This window comes from Lissotriton vulgaris, chromosome 7 (assembly GCF_964263255.1).
Source record: "Lissotriton vulgaris chromosome 7, aLisVul1.2, whole genome shotgun sequence".
Lineage (NCBI taxonomy): Eukaryota > Metazoa > Chordata > Amphibia > Caudata > Salamandridae > Lissotriton > Lissotriton vulgaris.
This window is the reverse complement of record NC_141695.1, coordinates 269,142,546-269,163,380: the sequence shown is the minus strand read 5'-3', so window position 1 is coordinate 269,163,380 and position 20,835 is coordinate 269,142,546. Positions and strand designations below refer to the sequence as shown.

At 42.5% G+C, this 20,835-nt stretch overlaps 1 protein-coding gene across 5 annotated transcripts in view; it reads left to right on the top strand.

Annotated features, from left to right (window-relative positions):
* Positions 1–20,835, top strand: part of LOC147701363 (B-cell receptor CD22-like) — a 550,058-nt gene that overhangs the window by 295,444 nt on the left and 233,779 nt on the right. For all 5 annotated transcript variants that reach the window (XM_086930063.1, XM_086930060.1, XM_086930062.1 and 2 more), the window contains exon 5: positions 19,698–19,961. In XM_086930063.1, coding sequence (XP_086786189.1) covers positions 19,698–19,961 — 264 coding nt within the window. The remainder of the gene's footprint in view (positions 1–19,697; positions 19,962–20,835) is intronic.

Sequence of the window (20,835 nt, the reverse complement as noted above, 5' to 3'; positions counted from 1 at the left end):
GCAATTGCCCGTTGGCCGCATTGCTTAAATTGTACCAGGCAAAAAGCATTGCTGTTGCCTGTTATGGGAGTGAGCTCTGGGGCTATCGTAAGACCAAAGACCTAGAGGTCACAGAAAATAACTTCCTAAAAAAGATCCTGAGACTGCCCAGGGGTACTGGGAACTACTCAGTACACGAGGAGCTGGGGGTCCCCTATTTAGGCGACAGAATAGCAGTAAGCCCAGTCACATGTTGGTTGAACTGTTGGCTGAACAATGATATTCCATTAACACATGCCCTACTGAAAGAAGCTTTACAGCTAGATGGGAGACTTAAGGTACCGTGGGTAAAGTATATAAAGGACAGCCTAACGGCAATTAATCGACAGGATTTGTTTTATGCCCCAAACACAATTACAAAATCTGATGTGAGCCTGGTTAAGAATGCCATAGTTTTGTTAAGATGCACCGACAGAGAAGAGGTCGAGATACAGAAGGTCAGTGTTAGGAAACACCTATTGTTAAAAACATGCTTACAAACAGAACCTTACCTGACATGGCCTATGTCCAGCTATGAACGGTTTCTGCTAACAAGGTTCCGCTTTGACCTCTATCATCTCCTATTGGCATTCCCAAGTGGTGCTCAACGGGGCGAAGTGTTGCCAGCTTGTGGCTGCGACGGAAAGTCTCCTCAAGACCTGGCACACTTCCTTTTTATTTGCCCCTATTACTCTACTCCACGGAAATTATACCTTAAACCGTGTCTTAAAAAAATGAGTTTCACACAAATTAAACCCGCACTTTATTACCTACAACTACTGAATAGTGATTGCACTTTGTTTGTATGCAACTTTTTAAAAAAAGCCATCTGCTTCAGGAAAAGCATGGATGGCTAATCACGCTGCAAAAAATTTTTAGGTGTTTTTTAAGATTACAGTTATTTATATTTTTAATCATATATTGCCCATGCTCATATTGTCTGATATATTGTACTGTTTACTGTGTCATTATTTGCCACTTGAAAATGAATTGTGTGTAATGTTTTTAACTGTGTGCTCATAAAATGCACTTTTATGATTGTAAAACCTACAATCGAATAAAGATTATGAACTGAACTGAACTGATATATAACTACATATGATGAGTGAGTATATGTATGAGTGACTATATATAACTGTTGGTGAATGAGTGGATGTGTATATAGATGGTGGAATTACTGAATTGGTTGTTGTAACTGGTATGGGTATCTCCAATTTTTTGAAAATGTTAGTTTCTATTTTTGAATATGTGTTTCAAGGGTTACATTACACTAAAAGGAGGTCTGTCACAAGGATGGTGTCATGAGTGATGTCACTGACGATGTCATGAGTGATGTAATATGTGACGTCATCAGCAGTGCATTGCAGGCGCGCTTGTTATAGTGAGTCCTACTAACTATAACGTTGGAAGTTCAATGGTTTTATGTCAGTAACATTTCCAGCTAACTATAACTGGTGTGAAACCTATGGTTTTTTCAGTGAATTTAATAGGTTTTTTAAATACTAATTCCTAACTATAACTGGTGTGAAACCTATGTTTTTTTTAGTGAATTTCATGTAATATTTTTTATAATGAATCCTATATTTTATATTTATATAATACTATTTTTTATTTTTTTTTTGCCCTGGAGCGCTCCCGGTGCGCGCCCCGGTGAGCGCACCGGAAAGCGCCGTTTTCCGGCGTGCCGCGCACCGGTGAGCACCCTGTTAGCGCTATTGCCGCGAACGAAAACATCATCCTGACGTATCGCGTAGCCGCCTCTGCGTGATACGCAATGCGTAAGCGCACCCGGAAGCACTCGAGCGAATACGATCGCGCAACGTAAGCATCCAACGCCCTTACGCGACGCGCCCCCGGGCGCGCCCGGGGGCGCGTTGTGTATGCGCGTCGGATCATGTGACCTGAAAATAACACTTTTTATTGGTGCAGAACATTTTTGGTTTCCAAATGATGAAAGCCCGGGTCATGTGACCTGAAAATAACACTTTTCATTGGTTCAGGACAGTTTTTTTCCAAATGATGAAAGCCCCCACCTTTTTCCATTATTCTGACTTTGTCCTTTGACTGAGGAAGACCTATTTGGAGGTTTGTGACTAATATTTTGTACTTTAAAATGGATACAGTAGCAGCAGCAGCTGGAGCATCTGCACCACCACCACCACCACCAAGAGGACCACCACAACACCACAGTGGTGGAGATGAAGAAAAGGAGGAGGAGGAGGAGGAGGAGGGGAGTAGGACATTCCTACCAGAAGACAATACCCCATATAGGCCAAAGCAGCACATTGTATGGGAGTTTTTTTCCATCCCAGAGGGCAAGAAGAAAGTGAATGCGCCAAAGGTGACTTGCCAAATCTGTGGCATTGAACTTTCAAGGGGGAACCCTAATAAGAAATACTTATTTGGCAATAACACCATGATTCAGCACATGCAGCGCAAGCATCCCAACAACTATGCTGTGGCAGAGGTGGGAGAACTGGCCAGCAACCCTCTCCAATCTTCACCCAGCACCTCCAAACGAAAGCAACCCACTCCATCGGGACCAGAGACAAGGGAGATGGTCCCAAACATACAACCACAGTTTGGGGAATACAAGATCTCTTGTATATTTTGTGGTAAGACCATCACCTATGGTGAGCAAAGCATAAAGCTCATCAACCGTGCTGATGACAACCACAATTGCCCCCCCCAAAAAAAAAATATTTTTTTTGCTCCAGTTGAGCTGTTTACAATTCCCTGTTTTTTGTTTCTCCCCATAAAAATAACAAAAAAAATATAAAATAGTTCATAAAAGCCAAAAAAAGTACAAAATGTTCAAAAAAACATCAAAAAATATAAAACAACAAAAAGAAGAAAAACCAGTTCTTTTTAGAACTACCTCCAATTTATAAAAAAAGGCTACTTTTTTTAAAACTCTGTCATACTTTCTTTCCCCATGGTACGCTCCCTGGTGCGCGTACCGGTCGCTCCCCCCGCGCAAATCGAAAAAAATATTTTTTTTTGTCCCGTGGGGCCCTTTTATAGCCCCCACATCAAACTTAGGGGGTCAGGGGGGTCTACTCTGCCCCCTTATGGTCATTTCCCCCTTTGTTTTTGCCACCTCTTGTGTCTCGATCCTACAACGAGACACAAGATGGCGGCCGCTCCGGACAGTTTGGAATGTTGAAAGACACCCGAGAGCCAATCAGCTTTCCGCGTGCAAACTCGCGTAGCGCGCTGGTTTGCCCCCCGGTGCGCGTACCGGGGCGTGCTTATAGATATATATATTTTTTTAAACCTAAATTACTCAAAATCCACTGGAGCACATATCTTGAGACATAGCAAAGGCACATCGGGCTACCAGTCCCTACAATTTTGCCAAGTTTTGTGGAAATCCATTCAGCCGTTCGGGCTAAAAGTGAGGTCGACCGCCCAATGGAAATTAACATGGGGAAAACACGTTTTGGGACCCCCCTTTTTTCTCGGCCCCCGCTTGACAAATCCCCCCTAAACTTTCAGGGAAGGACCGGAGCGCTGCCAGGAAAATTTGAGGAAATTTTCAGGCAGATTCCTCAACCGGCGCCAAAGTTATTCACAATAGAATGTTGCGATTTCCCTATTGAAAATAATCCTAACTATAACTACCTACTGCCGACCGCCAGTAGGTAATATATATACCAGCGAGCGGGTTACAAACAACACCCGCCACAAGTGGAACTGATCTAAGTACCTCGGTGGAGTCAGATCAAGAAAGTAACAGCTCCTTGGTCGCGACAGGTCAAATTCCGAATCCAGCACAGGAATTGTCTTATTTTCAGTTACAGCGCCTCAAATCCTTAAGGCCTTAGATAAACTCACGACCAGAGTGAAACAAAGGCAAATCCAACCAAGACAAAAAACAAAAAGTAGAAGAAGAAAGGATAGACGCTGGGGGTGGTGGTGCCACAAAACAAACCAAGCCAAAATACAGAAAGAACAAGAAACGATAATGGATGACGAATTAAAGAATAATCTGGACAATACGGTTATCAATTTAACCGATCTTGAACTAACACCGAGTGAGACTAAAATACTTTCATTGGGATTAACGTATTGCACACCTACAAACTTTGATTATACTCAGACCCGAATAGACCTGTTCCAATTCACACGAAAACTTAATTGCAAAAATACTTTATAAACTGTACGAACAAAAGAACTAACATGGTAGAATCTGGCCAAGAAATCGATAATATTCTCAGTATCGCGGACATGGCAACTCTGGGAGATCTCAATGCCCTGGAATATAAGGAATCATTAAGCCAACTGACACCTGGTGAAATAGCAAATCTAGCCTATTTGAATGCGCATTAAACAACGCAAACACAGTTCAAACCGAAATTTGTGTTTATGCCAGTTTTACTAAAGGATGGTCTAGATCTTTCTTCTGAAAATGTGATAAAGGATTTAAAAGAACTGTCACTTCTGAGCACAAGACAATTTTGCACTAAAAACCACAACCGAAGAGTAGAATACAGTGCTCTAATTGCAAAAATACAAACCAGGTCTGATATTGTGGTACGTTGGTCGGACAAGGGTGGAAATATAGTGTTGTGGCCACTTAAAATGTACAATGAGGAAGCTATGATACAGCTACAAGATCAGGAATGCTATTGTAGAGTGAGCCCCAACCTAATAGTTGGAATACAAGAAAGGTATCATGTTGAAATATACAAGTGGAAGAATATGGGCTTAATCAGCAAAGCAGAATTTAACTTCTTGAAAAATTATTATCCTACCAAACTGCAACTATACCTGATTCCTAAAATTCATAAAAATCCAACGCGACCACCAGGAAGACCAATCATATCCGCCATTGGCGGTCTGTTCGAGAATACCAGCACCGATGTGGACTACTTCCTACAACCGTTTGTAAAAGATCTACCCGCTTACATACAGGACAGTGGTGATTTTCTCAAACAATTGTATAACCTTGATTGGGATGATGAATATGTGTTTATGACGTTAGATGTTCAAGCATTGTATATGAGCATCCGTCACATAGATGGTTTGAAAGCATTAGAACACTACTTACATAAAAGACCAATAGCATTATACCAACACTCCTTAATGATATTGCAGATGGTGGAATGGTGTCTGAACAATAACACATTTTTGTTTGACAAATTACACTATAAACAACTGCAGGGTTCGGCTATGGGTACTTGCTTCTCCCCCAGCTATGCGAATTTGCATATGGGCTGGTGGGAGGAGCAGGTACTGGCCACCAAGCATGCTGAAATCTTGTCTGAAAATGTAGTGTTATATAAACGCTACATAGATATTTTTATTCTATGGAGAGGGACTATCGAGAGTGCAGAGTCTTTTACTAAAAATCTAAATGAAAATGCCCTAAACCTGAAATTTACATGCTCTACAAGCAAAGAAATGCTCCAATTTCTAGACATAGAACTCTATGTAGAGCACAATAAGATACAAACAAGGACATACAGGAAAGAAACGGCGGGTAACGCAGTGCTTCATGCGCTTAGCTTTCACCCTACAAAACTGAAAGAGTCTATCCCCTATGCCGAATGCCTGTGCATGACACGCAATTGCAGCAGGGTAACAGGCGTAGAGAAGGCTAAAACTGACCTGTTTGAGAGACTGAATAAGAAGAGTTACAAACCACAAACACGGACTAAAGCTGAACAAAAATGCAAAACTATAAACAGGAAGGATTTGTTATTTTCCAAGGATTTGGAAAATAAAGATAAACAAACAAAGTCCACATTGAACATCCCTAGGATGATAACGGGATTTAATATGTACCACAACCAAGTAAGGAGAATTTTACAAAAGCACTGGCCACTGATAAAAAACGACCCAGTGATAGGACATCTGAATGGCAACAAACCCTCCATAACATTCAGGAAGGCGAAGTCAATGCACAGCCAATTAGTCTGTAATTCACCAACACTGGTAAAACCCACCACTTGGCCTCCACCTCAAAAAGGGTTCAGAAAATGCACTAAGTGCAAAGCCTGCAAACAAGGTACAAACATGAAAGAGGTTACCGTGCCATTCAGGAAAAAACCCTATATCATTAGGGGCGGATACTCATTTAAGACCGAGTACGCCGAATATGTTCTGGTCTGCAGTTGTGGTAAACGCTATGTTGGGAGCACAATCCATCAAGCCCACATCAGAATTCTCGAACATTTGCGCGCGATCACAAATAATGACCCAACCTATCCAGTGGCCAGATGCATAAACACACAACATGAAGGGAATATCAAGCATATCTCCTATTATGTTATAGACAGAGTCCCTAAGAATCCCAGGGGAGGGAATCGTAGACTAGCCCTAAGACGTCTAGAATCAAGATATATTATCTTGCTAAACTCAAAGATTACCAATGGGCTGAACTCGGACAAGGCCTTAACTGTACATTTATAATCCAGTGATAAGCGTCTCCTGCTTTAAAATCCATTCCATGAACAACTCTGCGCACAAAAACATATTGTGTAACTATTTATTGTTTGGTTTAAATGTTATTAATTATATTTGTATGACACATAATCATTAACAGTATGCCATGTACATATGTAAAAGATGTTATGTTTTTGCCATGCCAATTTTTATAGAGTGTACGGTGCCACTTCAGCAGTGCATCATACCTGCTTATGAGTTATTTACTCCACTTGGAGACAATGTATATTGATACATAATTGGAAATAATAGGCTATTTACTCTAAGCACTCTAAAGATATATCTATGTGCTATGTTTGAAATTTGCTTCCGTAGTAACAACATGATACTACTATCTACTGTTGACCTTTTGACCCACGATAATATAAAGGCATGAAGATGCCTTAATCATGTCCTGGCTGAGACTGTTACCGACCATACAATGAAAGTAATTGTATATCGGGTTGAGAAGAACTGGGATGTTAGTGTATATATATGATGTTACAATATATGTAATTAATTTGAGATTATCTTCGCAACCATCATGTACACTTTAGTAACCTAGATTATGGCTTAACAGTCGCTGTTCATTTTCAGTCGATTGGAATATTACATCTTATTTATGGTTAAATACGGTAATGGCAGCATGTCGTAGAGACAACCAATTCTTCTATGTTTATGTTTGCCTGGATCATGACTCATGGTAACTATGGCAATGGATAGCCAATCATGCCATAGGTTCTGTTTTTGATGTGTCATTACGTGAAGTGTTATATATACTGATGTTACTCACAGCAGATTAAGTGAGCAAGGCGGAGGCTTCCGCCGAAACGCGTCTGTGCAGCATGTTGGATTAAATACTTTTCCTTGAGTCAAATTCATGGAGTCAGTGCCTTCCTTTCATTGTGTGGGAATTTGGATTGGTAAACAATATATATATATATATATATATCATTCGTTCCGCTTCCTAATGCACTCTGGAGTCTCGCCAGCTGGCAAGAAGACACGGACACGGACCAGTTAGGTGCTGAGATTTTATTGCAGAGAGTAGTCAAAGACGTTTCGGCTCAACGGAGCCTTGTTCACATGACAATGTTGCTTTGAACGGACAGCCCTTTTAAAGTGTAAGTGTTAAACAAAATTGACACCACCTGTGAGTTTTGGGTATGGACATAGAAAACATACTACGTTCGTTTTGTAGTTAAACTAAAGTAGCCAAATTTAGTTACTTCATTCTAATAACAGTATAATACCCTAATAAATACATTTATTGATGTAATATCAAAAGATGTAAAACTTTGTGGCTTGCTAGAAAAAGAAATCACAGTAAAATACTTTTTTTCTAATATATTGTGTTTCAGGTATTTGTATTTTTTACAAGGCTTTGAAAAGACAGTATTTATCTGACACTTAAAAGTATTGCATGAATTGATTAGTTATCTGGACTCATGGTGCAAATGCTTAATCAAAGATGTGCAAATATTGCTTTCAGTGCTCACTCTTGTGCAAATATCGCAAGCTGTCAAAATATGGCAAGTTGGGCATACTATCCCCCATCATAATGTGCAAAATACGCTATTATCTCCAATCCCAGACCTGAGTCCAAATTCATGCCTGATGTTACTTCATGGACGAGTAAATCCAAGATAAAATATACGCCTGGTATAGTCAGATAAAAACTTATCGGATTTATATCAAATATAAAACCTGTTAATTCTCTATCATTTGTACATTTCAACAACCCACATAATTCACAATCTTAAAATAACCAAAAGGCAGAATTCCTAGTATATACATTGTGATACCACTAAAAAATCCCTGAAAAATTAAATCACAGAGGACTGATTGGATATAAGGGTCCACACAGTCCCTATCTGTGTAAAGTGCCCTTAAGTGGTGAATTTAAAATCAATTTCATATCAATATAGGTAGCAGCATAGTTCAGTTAATGTTCTCAAATATATGTCAGGTCGCAGCCTTCCCATGGTGCACATATGGTATCACCCAGCCGGGTGACTCCTACACGTGCATCCCACAGGGAGGAGACCTCTGACAAAAGATATTTTATTACTGAGATCTTAAGGCAAGCATGTATATAAATCTTCTGTAACATCAAGGCCTGATGGGGTCTTTGTGTTGAGTAAGAGGATGTATTTGGTTTCAAGCCTTCCAAGTTTTGCGTCCCTGTCCCCTCCTCTTCTATTGTTCATAACTGCGTCAATCACCAAATATTTCAGGCTGGTATTGTTGCTCTGATAACACTCCCTAAAGTGGCACGCCACTGGATAGGTGTTTTCACCATTTGTGATTGCACGCAGGTGTTGGAGGATGCGTTTGTGGACAGCATGTTTGGTGCTGCCCACATATCTGAGCTGACAGGGGCACTGTAAAATGTAGACTGCAAATTCCGTTTTGCAGGTAAGGACCTGTGTGATCTGATGTTGAGTATCTGAAAAACCATCTTTGTAGGTTTTGGTGTTTTCTCCATGGAGGCAGGCTTTGCAGGTTTTGCATCTGTAGAAGCCTTTGTTTTCCTGCCACCATGAAGATTTTACAAAGGGTTCAGGGTTTGTCACTACTATGTGATCACGTAGGGAGGGGGCTTTGCTGAAGGTGAGGGATACTCTATTGGGGACATTTTTACCAATAATATTATCCTTCATCACCAACGGCCCGTGTCTGTCAATGATCCTGCGTACTTGCCGGTGCTGTTTGTTGTATCCTGTTATTATTCGGAAACAACTAGCTCCATTCTTCCCTGCATTATGTGTATCACTAATAGATATTATCTGTCGATCAGATTTCTTCACCAGAAGTTCTTCCCTAGATAATGCCATAGACTTCTGTTTAGCCCTTTCAATTAATTGGCTCGAATATCCTCGCTCAAGAAAGGGCAACTTGCTTTCTCCCTGGGCCTTCTCTAAATCAACAGAATTGCTACAAACTCGTCGTAGTCGTAGCATTTCCCCATAGGGGATGCTGGAAACCAAATGCGCCGGATGTGCACTTGTAGCATGAAGAATGCTATTACCAGCAGTCGCTTTATGGAAAATTCTGGATTCATGATGTCCATTATTATTATACAGTTCAGTGTCAAGGAATGTTACCTTCTCCTGACTGAGGGTAGCTGTAAACTTTAAATTTACTTTGTTGTCATTAATGTCATGAATGAATTTCAGTGCCTCATCCTGACTGCCCCTCCAAATCACCAACAAATCGTCAATAAAACGAAACCATGCCACCAAAATGTTGCGAATGTTATGTTGGTATTCAAAGCCAACGACCAGCTCCTCCCAAGCCCCCATGTGCAAACATGCGAAGCTTGGAGAGAAGCTGGCCCCCATTGCTACTCCCTGGAGTTGGCGGTATAATTGTTGGTTGAACCGGAAAACATTGTTGACCAAACAGATATATATATATATATATATATATATATATATATATATATATATATATTTATATATATTATTACCTACTGGCAGTCGCCAGTATAGGTAGTTGAAGTTGGGACATATTTTCCATAGGAAATCCGCAATACTCTATTTGGAATAACTTTTGTCACCGGTCGACTAATCTTCTCAAAATATTCAAAACTGATGGGGCTCATATCCTGATTGTCTTGGGGTGATTTGTCAAGTGGGGGCCGAGAGAAAAGGGATGTCCTAAAACGTGTATTCCCCATGCAATTTCCCATAGGAACCTTTAGTCGCAGCTACAGCCAGAACTGCTGAATGGAATTACGCCAAATTTGGCATAGAGGTAGTCCTTGGTTCAGACTCCTGCCTCTTTGTTAAATGGTGTAAATCTGTTCAGTAGTTTTTTAGATATTAAAGGAAAAAATACATATATATCTGGGCGGAGATCTGATTGGCTGTCAGCACTTCATCCAAGAAGTGTTGGCAGCCTTCTTGAGACCAATATACATGATAGCACCTCATTAAAAAGCATTGTAGTTAATAGAATGTTTTAAGACTTCAGTTACATTAGAACTCATTTGTTGATGGTACCATACTCATTTTAGGAATTGTGGTGTGTTCTAAGGTGATTTTACCATGCAAAAAAGCCTTCTGCTGGGATATCATGAATCATGTTTGAGAGAAAACTATTTTCTCATGCTTTTCCCACAGAGCTTTGGAAGGTGATCTATAAGCTACACTGAGGGCATATTTTCTGTAAATTCACATTATCTTTCTCAGTCATGTGAAAATGGAGTCTGACATTCTCAATAAAACATGTACATCCAACCAGAGCAGGGACTGTCATTTGATTAATTTGTGTTCAACTGCAGCTTCCCAGAGTGTTCTAAAGAACAACTAGAGCACTTCCAGCCTTACTTATGACAAAAGTATGGCACACCTAAAGCCATTTTGATTGGAATATACTGGTAACACTTAAAACATTTAATGTAAAAAGCAACAACGTGAATGAGTTCATTTTGCTATAGAAAGTATGGGTAGTGCTGCAGAAAGAAAACATAGCCGCACATTTTGAGTGACTTCTCAAATCCTCTTTTATTTCATTAAAAGAAAATCTGACATGCCGACTGAAACATGTACTTCCAGTACTAGCAGCATACTTTCCTGGTGAGCTGTAGCTTTACTACAGTGATCTAATGAGCAACTAAAGTGCTAACATTCAGAATTTATAGCAAATGTGTGACACATCTGAATGCCCTCTTGATGGAACCAAAGTAAACAAGCATTGAAAATGCAATACGTCTCGCCTTCGTTTAAGCTAAAGCAATTCTGTTTGTAATTATTTGGCTTTTTAGCTTTGCTTTTATTAGTGTTTTTTCAAACTTTCATGTACATAACATGTATATGTATGCATGCATTTATATTTGTATTTATATAGATATGCAGATTATATATATGTATGTATATATATATATACACCTACATACATATACATGCATATATATGCATATATATATATGTGCATATGTGTAGAGAGAGGTTAGTGAGGCTAGAGGTGTAGAGAGTTAGAGGTAGATAGTAGTAGAGAGAGGTAGAGATTAGAGATTGAGTAGTAGAGAGAGTAGCAGAGAGTGAGTAGTAGAGAGTAGTGAAGTGAGTAGTAGAGCGTAGTAGAGAGAGTAGTAGATAGAGAGTAGTACAGAGAGAGTAGTGGCCAGTGAGTAGTAGAGAGTAGTTGAGAGTGAGTAGTAGAGAGTAGTTGAGAGTGAGTAGTAGAGAGTAGTTGAGTGAGTAGTAGAGAGTAGTAGAAAGTAGTAGAGTTAGTAGAGTCGTAGAGAGTGATTAGAATAGGGTGAGTAGTAGAGCGTGAGTAGTAGAGGGTGAGTAGTAGAGGGTGAGTAATGGAGGGTGAGTAGTATAGGGTGAGTAGTAGAGAGTGAGTAGTAGAGAGTGAGTAGTAGAGAATAGTAGAGAGAGTAGTAGAAAGAGAGCAGTAGAGAGAGCAGTAGAGAGAGAGTAGTAGAGTGAGTAGTGGAGAGTAGTAGAGTGAGTAGTGGAGAGTAGTAGAGAGTGAGTAGTTGAGAGTAGTAGAGAGTGAGTAGGGGAGAGTAGTAGATAGTGAGTAGTAGAGAGTAGTAGAGAGTGAGTAGTACACAGTAGTAGAGAGTGAGTAGTAGAGAGTAGTAGAGAGCGAGTAGTAGGGAGTGAGTAGTAGAGAGAGTGCTAGAGAGTAGTAGAGTGAGTAGTAGAGAGTAGTAGAGAGTGAGTAGTAGAAGAGAGTGAGTATTAGAGTGAATAGTAGAGTAGTAGTATATAGTGAGTAGTAGGGCAGTAGAGAGTGAATAGTAGAGTAGTTGATCATGCGTAGAAGATCGTGAGTAGAACATTGTGAGTAGTAGATCGTGAGTAGTAGATCATGAGTAGTAGAGTGTGAGTAGTAGGGAGTGAGTGGTAGAGTAGTAGAGAGTAGTCAGTCAGTGTCTATCAGTGTCTGGCTCTAAAGCAGCTCTGCTGACCCAGTTCTATGGCTCTAAAGCAGTTCTGCTGGCCTGGTTCTCTGGCTCTACAGCAGCTCTGCTGACCTGGTTCTCTGGCTCTACAGCAGCTCTGCTGACCTGGTTCTCTGGCTCTAGAGCAGCTCTGCTGGCCAGGTTCTCTGGCTTTACAACAGCTCTGCTGACCTGGTTCTCTGGCTTTGCAACAGCTCTGCTGCCCTGGTTCTACGGCTCTAAAGCAGTTCTGCTGACCTGGTTCTCTGGCTCTAGCGCAGCTCTGCTGACCTGGTCCCTTTGCTCTAAAGCAGCTCTGCTGGCCTGGTTTTCTCCCTCTAAAGCAGCTCTGCCTACATGGTTCTCTTACTCCAAAGCAGCTCTACTGACCTGGTTTCTCTGGCACTACAGCAGCTCTGCTGACCTGGTTCTATGGCTCTAAAGCAGCTCTGCTGACCTGGTTCTCTGGCTCTAGAGCAGCTCTGCTGACCTGGTTCTCTCCCTCTAAATCAGCTCTACCGGCCTGGGTATCTGGTGCAGCTCTGCTCACTTGTTTCTATGGCTCTCAATCAGCTCTGCTGACCTGGTTCTCTGGCTCTAGAGCAGCTCTGCTGACCTGGTACTATGGCTCTAAAGCAGCTCTGCTGACCTGGTTCTCTCCCTCTAAAGCAGCTCTTCTGACCTGGTTCTCTGGCTCTACAGCAGCTATGCTGACCTGGTTCTCTGGCTCTAGAGCAGCTCTGCTGACCAGGTTCTCTGGCTTTACAACAGCTCTGCTGACCTGGTTCTCTGGCTTTGCAACAGCTCTGATGCCCTGGTTCTACGGCTCTAAAGCAGTTCTGCTGACCTGGTTCTCTGGCTCTAGAGCAGCTCTGCTGACCTGGTCCCTTTGCTCTAAAGCAGCTCTGCTGGCCTGGTTTTCTCCCTCTAAAGCAGCTCTGCCTACATGGTTCTCTTACTCCAAAGCAGCTCTACTGACCTGGTTTCTCTGGCACTACAGCAGCTCTGCTGACCTGGTTCTCTGGCTCTACAGCAGCTCTGCTGACCTGGTTCTCTGGCTCTAGAGCAGCTCTGCTGACCAGGTTCTCTGGCTTTGCAACAGCTCTGCTGCCCTGGTTCTACGGCTCTAACGCAGTTCTGCTGACCTGGTTCTCTGGCTTTGCAACAGCTCTGCTGCCCTGGTTCTACGGCTCTAACGCAGTTCTGCTGACCTGGTTCTCTGGCTCTAGAGCAGCTCTGCTGACCTGGTCCCTTTGCTCTAAAGCAGCTCTGCTGGCCTGGTTTTCTCCCTCTAAAGCAGCTCTGCCTACATGGTTCTCTTACTCCAAAGCAGCTCTACTGACCTGGTTTCTCTGGCACTACAGCAGCTCTGCTGACCTGGTTCTATGGCTCTAAAGCAGCTCTGCTGACCTGGTTCTCTGGCTCTAGAGCAGCTCTGCTGACCTGGTTCTCTCCCTCTAAAGCAGCTCTGCTGACCTGGTTTCTCTGGCTCTAGAGCAGCTCCGCTGACCTGGTCCTATGGCTCTAAAGCAGCTCTGCTGACCTGGTTCTCTGGCTCTAGAGCAACTCTGCTGACCTGGTACTCTGGCTCTAAAGCAGCTCTGCTGACCTGGTTCTCTCCCTCTAAAGCAGCTCTGCTGATCTGGTTCTCTGGCTCTGGAGCAACTCTGCTGACCTTGTTCTCTGGCTCTAAAGCAGCTCTGCTGACCTGAGTCTCTGGTTCTAGAGCACCTCTGCTGACCTGGTTCTCTGGCTATAGAGCAACTCTGCTGACCTGATTCAATGGCTCTAAAGCAGCTCTGCTGACCTGGTTCTCTCCCTCTAAAGAGATCTGCTGACCTGGTTTATTTGGCTCTACAGCAGCTCTGCTGACCTGGGTCTCTGCCCTCAGAGCAGCTTTGATGACCTAGTTCTATGGCTCTAAAGCAGCTCTGCTGACCTATTTATCTCCCTCTAAAGAGATCCACTGACCTGGTTTATTTGGCTCCACAGCAGCTCTGCTGACCTGGTTCTTGACCTCTAGAGCAGCTCTGCTGACCTGGGTCTCTGGCCCTAGAGCAGCTCTGCTGACCTGAGTCTCTGGTCTAGAGCAGCTCTGCTGACCTGCTTCTTAGGCTCTAGAGCAGCTCTGCTGACCTGGTTCTCTGGCTGTACAAGGGCTCTGTTGACCTGGTTTCTCTGGCATTACAGCAGCTCAGCTGACCTTGATTTATGGCTCTTAAGCAGCCATCTCTGCTGACCTTGCTCGCTGTCTCTACAGCAGCTCTGCTTACCTGGGTCTCTGGCTCTACAACTGCTCTGCTGACCTGTTCTTTGGCTCTGAAGCAACTCTGACCACTCTTTCAATCATCCTGACAGACGCATGTCCTTATCTAATCACTCTGCTGAAACATAAGCGTGTATGAATGTATCCTGCTTTCAACTACTAGTACTCTAGAAACATAGTCACTGTCTATGCACTTGCAGAATGACTCAGGCATTGAGACAACCAGTGGTACAGTCAAATGTGCACAATGTATGGAGTCCCTTAACCCCTTGCACACTACTGATTCAGAACTGCAAAAGTCCAGGTAATAGTCATGCTTGTCTGGAATCACACTGTGAGTCAGTGTCCACTCCTACTATCATCCTGACAGAAGCATGTCCTTTTCTAATCACTCTGCTGAAACATAAGTACTTATAAACGTATACTGCTGTCAACTACTAGCACTCTAGGAACCCAGTCACTATCTATGCACTTGCATAATGGCTCAGGCATTGAGAGGAGCAGTGGTACAGTCAAATGTGCACAATGTATGCAGTCGCTTAACCCCTTGCAGACTCCTGAGTCAGTCCTGCAAAAGTCTAGGTAATAGTCATGCTTGTGTGGAATCACACTGTGAGTCTGTGTCCACTCCTACAATCATCCTGACAGAAACATGTCCTTATCTAATCACTCTGCTGAAACATAAGCGCTTATAAACGTATCCTTCTGTCAGCTACTAACACTCTATGAACCCAGTCACTGTCTATGCACTTGCAGAATGACTCAGGCATTGAGACAATACCTAAGCACTAATAAATTAACTGACCAATCTGTTTGCAGCACTGTCATCATTCTAGTTACTAGTGATGTTCTTATGGAATGACCTAGGCGCCAACACAAGTATATGTACAATATTCTGTGCACAACGTGGAGAAGTGTGGCTCACTGGTTAGAGCAGGCAGACCCTGAAGCAGAGGTCAGACCCGGGACCAGGGTTCAATTCCCGACGCGGCAGGGTCTTGAGCTCAAATGTCCACGGACTCGATAATTCTCGCTTCGGTGCCTGACCTAATCATGGGTTCACACTCTGCAACTCTGGGCATTAAGCTTGCTTAATCTCCACAACGGCCCCCCGCGGCGGGATGCCTGGCTTTCACCTTGGGGATGCCCTGTAGGGGCTATCTCACAGGAAAAAAGCCAGGACCGGTTCCCAAGGCAAGTGCTTAGAGACCCCTGGGTTATAAGCGCTATATAAATCCAACATACAATACAATACAATACAATCCCTACAAACCTCTAAGCAGATACATGCTATTGGTACCCTCCACTAAATACTGAAGTAGTACTCATGCAGCCTAGGATAACTCCTTTCAGTCTCATGCAGTTGGTCAATCAGCCATCCAGCACTATGCTCTTATTGTATCACTCAGCCAATACCTAAGCACTTACGAGTCAGATTTACAAGCCCCCTGCGCCAACAGTACGTCACTTTTTGTAACGTAGTGATGGCGCTGGGGACTCCTCCATATTTACGAGAGGAAAAGGCACCCTGCGTGTCTTCTCCTCTCCTTGAAAATACGACCCATTCAAACGCAGCACTTTGTTTTGAAGGGGCATTCCATGGGGAAACCACAGTTACAACGCAACTATTACAACGCACACAGTTACAATGCACACCATTACAACGCAGGATTCTTTACAACGCATGATATTACATAGCAGATGCTATTACAACGCATGCCTTTACAACGTAAGTATAGGTAAGTATATCATTTTTTTTAACCTTTTTTTAATTTCAAAAATGTTAAAAGTAATTAAAATAAATTAATGAAAGTAATTTCATATATATAGTTTGGGTTTTGGGGTACAGGGGTAATTTTAGGGTTCAGGGTTGGGTTTGGGTTTTGGGGTACATGGGTATTTTTAGGGTTCAGGGTTGGGTTTGGGTTTTGGGGTACAGGGGTATTTTTAGGGTTCAGGGCTGGGTTTGGATTTTGGGGTACAGGGGTATTTTTAGGGTTCAGGGCTGGGTTTGGGTTTTGGGGTACAGGGGTATTTTTAGGGTTCAGGGTTGGGTTTGGGTTTTGGGGTACTGGGGTATTTTTAGGGTTCAGGGCTGGGTTTGGGTTTTGGGGTACTGGGGTTTTTTTAGGGTTCAGGGCTGGGTTTGGGTTTTGGGCTACAGGGGTATTTTTTGGTTTCAGGGTTGGGTTTGGGGTACAGGGGTATATTTAGGGTTCAGGGCTGGGTTTTGGGTTTTGGGGTACAGGGGTATTTTTAGGGTTCAGGGCTGGGTTTGGGTTTTGGGGTACAGGGGTATTTTTAGGGTTCAGGGTTGGGTTTGGGTTTTTGGGTACTGGGGTATTTTTAGGTTTCAGGGCTGGGTTTGGGTTATGGGGTACAGGGGTATTTTTAAGTTTCAGGGTTGGTTTTGGGGTACAGGGGTATTTTTAGGTTTCAGGGTTGGGTTTGGGTTTTGGGGTACAGGGGTATTTTTAGCTTTCAGGGTTAGGTTTTGGGGTACAGGGGTATTTTTAGGGTTCAGGGTTGGGTTTGGGTTTTGGGTTACAGGGGTATTTTTAGGTTTAAGGGCTGGGTTTGGGTTTTGGGGTACAGGGGGTATTTTTAGGTTTCAGGGCTGGGTTTGGGTTTTGGGGTACAGGGGTATTTTTAGGTTTCAGGGTTGGGTTTGGGGTTTGGGTTTTGGGGTACAGGGGTATTTTTAGGTTTCAGGGTTGGGTTTGGGTTTTGGGGTACAGGGGTATTTTTAGCTTTCAGGGTTAGGTTTTGGGGTACAGGGGTATTTTTAGGGTTCAGGGTTGGGTTTGGGTTTTGGGTTACAGGGGTATTTTTAGGTTTAAGGGCTGGGTTTGGGTTTTGGGGTACAGGGGGTATTTTTAGGTTTCAGGGCTGGGTTTGGGTTTTGGGGTACAGGGGTATTTTTAGGTTTCAAGGTTGGGTTTGGGGTTTGGGTTTTGGGGTACAGGGGTATTTTTAGGGTTCAGGGTTGGGTTTGGATTTTGGGGTACAGGGGTGTTTTCAGGGTTTTGGGGAACTGGTGTATTTTTAGGGTTCAGTTTTAAAATAAATAATTCAAATTAATTAAAAAAATGTATTATAATAATTTTAATATTTATTAATAATAGTTCTTTATTAATAATAGTTCAAAATATATATATATATATATATATATATATATATACAAAATAATTATTTGAAAATTATTTAATTTATTAAATTAATTTAATTGTAATTAATTAAATTTTTTAAGAAAATAATATACTTACCTATACTTACGTTGTAATGGCATGCGTTGTAATAGCATCTGCTATGTAATTTCATGCGTTGTAAAGGTATGCGTTGTAAATGCACCTGCGTTGTAAAAAATGCATTGTAATGGAGTGCGTTTTAAAAGTTCGCGTTGTAACGTCATACATCCATTCCATGAGTGTTGCTGTGTGTGTACTCACACAACACCCATGGAATAACACATCTCAAGACTTACAAAGTGTAAATCTGTAGATACTTGTGAATTGTGTGCCACCCTAGAGGTGGTGTAGCGAGGCACAACAAGGAGAAATGTTTTCATTTCTCCTAGTTTTTTCCTCTTTCAATACATGCTGCATTCCACAGCACACATTGAAGGAGGAACATGACTTTAATGATTGTTTTTGTGCAGGAAGTAGTCCCTTCCTGCACAAAAACAATCTCCCCACGACACAGATATCCTTGCACCATGGTGCAAGGGTACATGCAAGAAAACAACAAAAGAGTGTTCCTTGGTTTGGAGACACAAAAGTGAAAGAGCACAAGAGACCAACAAAGCCCATTAGGTTTGTTTAGAAAGCCCTCACTCACCGACCTGGTCGGTGACATGCTTCATCATCGGGCCCCACTGGGTGTGACCGAATGTCACCCCAGTGTGCTACAACGCCAGATTTACTGCGGAGCGGGTAATGTGAAGATGTGAGGGCTATGTGGTGAATTACGTGAACAGAGTGAAGTGGTGAGTTAAAAATGCCTTGTATGTATCAAAAATTGATTTAATGGATGATCATCAAGGGCAAAATTAAAAGATGTGTTGGTAAACAAGGCCAACTAAATTGGATGGTCTGTTTCCAATAACATTAAGTGAAAGTGATTGGTCAACATGTTTCTGCCGATGTTGGTATAGTTAACCTGGCATTCGTCAGGACCTAGAGTGAATAAACCCCGGCGGTATGGGCACGCTAAGGCCCACCCTACCAAAGGATGTGAAAGTAAAAAATGTCTGTAGAAGTGCAACATAAAAGGGGGGCTTCACCGAACAAAAAGGCGGGAGGCACACACCCTCCTTGTCTCAAGGTCAGAGACAATAAAAATTGCGTGCACTTCAAAAGGGATGAACTTGCACCCCATAGACCGCGGGAGGGGGGTGATGGCGTATTTGGCACATCGCCCACGACGCCAGGCACCCGAATGTCCACCTGATCACACCTCAGAACCGGGTTGTTGCACCAATCCCTTTCCTCTAACTCTGCCCGCCTTGATATTTATGCTGATTCTTCCTGAGTGTAATGTAAGTTGTGAGGTACTCTTCTCTGTCACCCATATTATTATAAAGAGAATCTGGTAACTGCAATATTGAATATCTATCGACCTATCCATTGTTAATTATGTAAAGCACAGACACCTACCAGACCACTGCTTTATACAAATGTGAAATAAAAATGTACCTGTCTTTTGTTAGCACAGGTCTCAATAAACACTACTATTGTTCATTATCTATAGGTGTTCCATAGTCTAAACTGTATCATCTTCTTCAGATGATTCAGACTGACAATGCCATCGGTGTTCAACATAATTTAGTTGATAGAAAAAAAACAATACATTTTAAATGTCTCTGGTCTGGCATAATATTAAGAAAATTCCAACAAACTACAATATCATATTGACATTTCACTGCTCTTGAATTCCACCTCAGATGATGCAGACTGTGTTGTGTGGGTTATGTGTTCTAACTTGTGTTATAGTTGTTTTCATGCTACATCATTCAATTGAAGACAAAAGATTGAAGAAATATATATAACATGAAGTAATACGTTCTGTTTTAATTCCCAGATCCTCCCAGGAATACAGCAGTTGTTATTCGTGGAAATGGAACATTACGAGAAGGAGACAGGGTGACTTTAAGCTGCTCTGCTGTTGCTAATCCTGATGTGTCGAACTACAGCTGGTATGTGGGTCAGGACGAAAAGCCTTCACTAGGCCATGGCCAGGAACTTACTGTAAACAGCATCGCCTGGAACAGCGGACCGTACTCTTGCGCTGCAACAAATGCAGTGGGATCAGGAAAGTCCGCACCCCTGAACCTAACCATTGAGCGTGAGTTAATATGTTGCATGTATGTATTTTATAATTGGCAATGATAACATGTCATATCATGTGTTTTCTCATTATGGCTGAAGAGCGGATCCAGAATGATCTGACATCTGATCTCATCTCATGCAATATGTATGATTTATACTCGTGCATCTCACTAAAGCAGGAGGGTGAGGACAACCCGTCTGCAGTGTTGTATTCAACACCAAAGTGCTTAATCTTTGGAGTCTGGTTCTTCTGTGTAGACATATATGAAAATGTATGTGTCAATGACGTTTGTGGGAATACCAGCTAACCGGGCTGGACTGAGAGCCTAAATCATCCACTCTACACCACCCCCATTGCACTCAAACGCGCTCAAGCAGTACGTGGAAGGTAACCTTGCATGCAGATCTTTGAGGGGGGTCTCCCATCGAGATTTCCTTTTTTTAAGGTGAGGTGGCAAAAGATTACATGTACAACCATCCTAACAAGAAATATATTACCTAAAGAACAACTGCTTTCAGGACTGGGTGTGGTCTCTGTGTCACAATGTCATGTTTGGGCTGGGTGCTCTTGTGGTCAACAGTCGGACTTAACAGATTTTCCACATTGACTGCCATTTTCTTCCACTACGACATGCACCTGGGAGAGGTGTGGCGCCGCGGCCAGGGCGACTGACGTTGGAATCTGAGGATCACGGTTCGATCCCTGGCACCAGCAGCAGGTCAGCCCAGAACCATGTGACTCTGGGCAATAGCTCGCTTAATCTTCCCGACGGCCCCCAGCGCTTAGAGACCCTTGCGGGTGAGTGTTTGCACTTTACAAATGTGGATTATTAGTATTACCTATAGCATTCATGTAGGTGTCCGCCACCCAACCCCTCTAAGTAGGTACT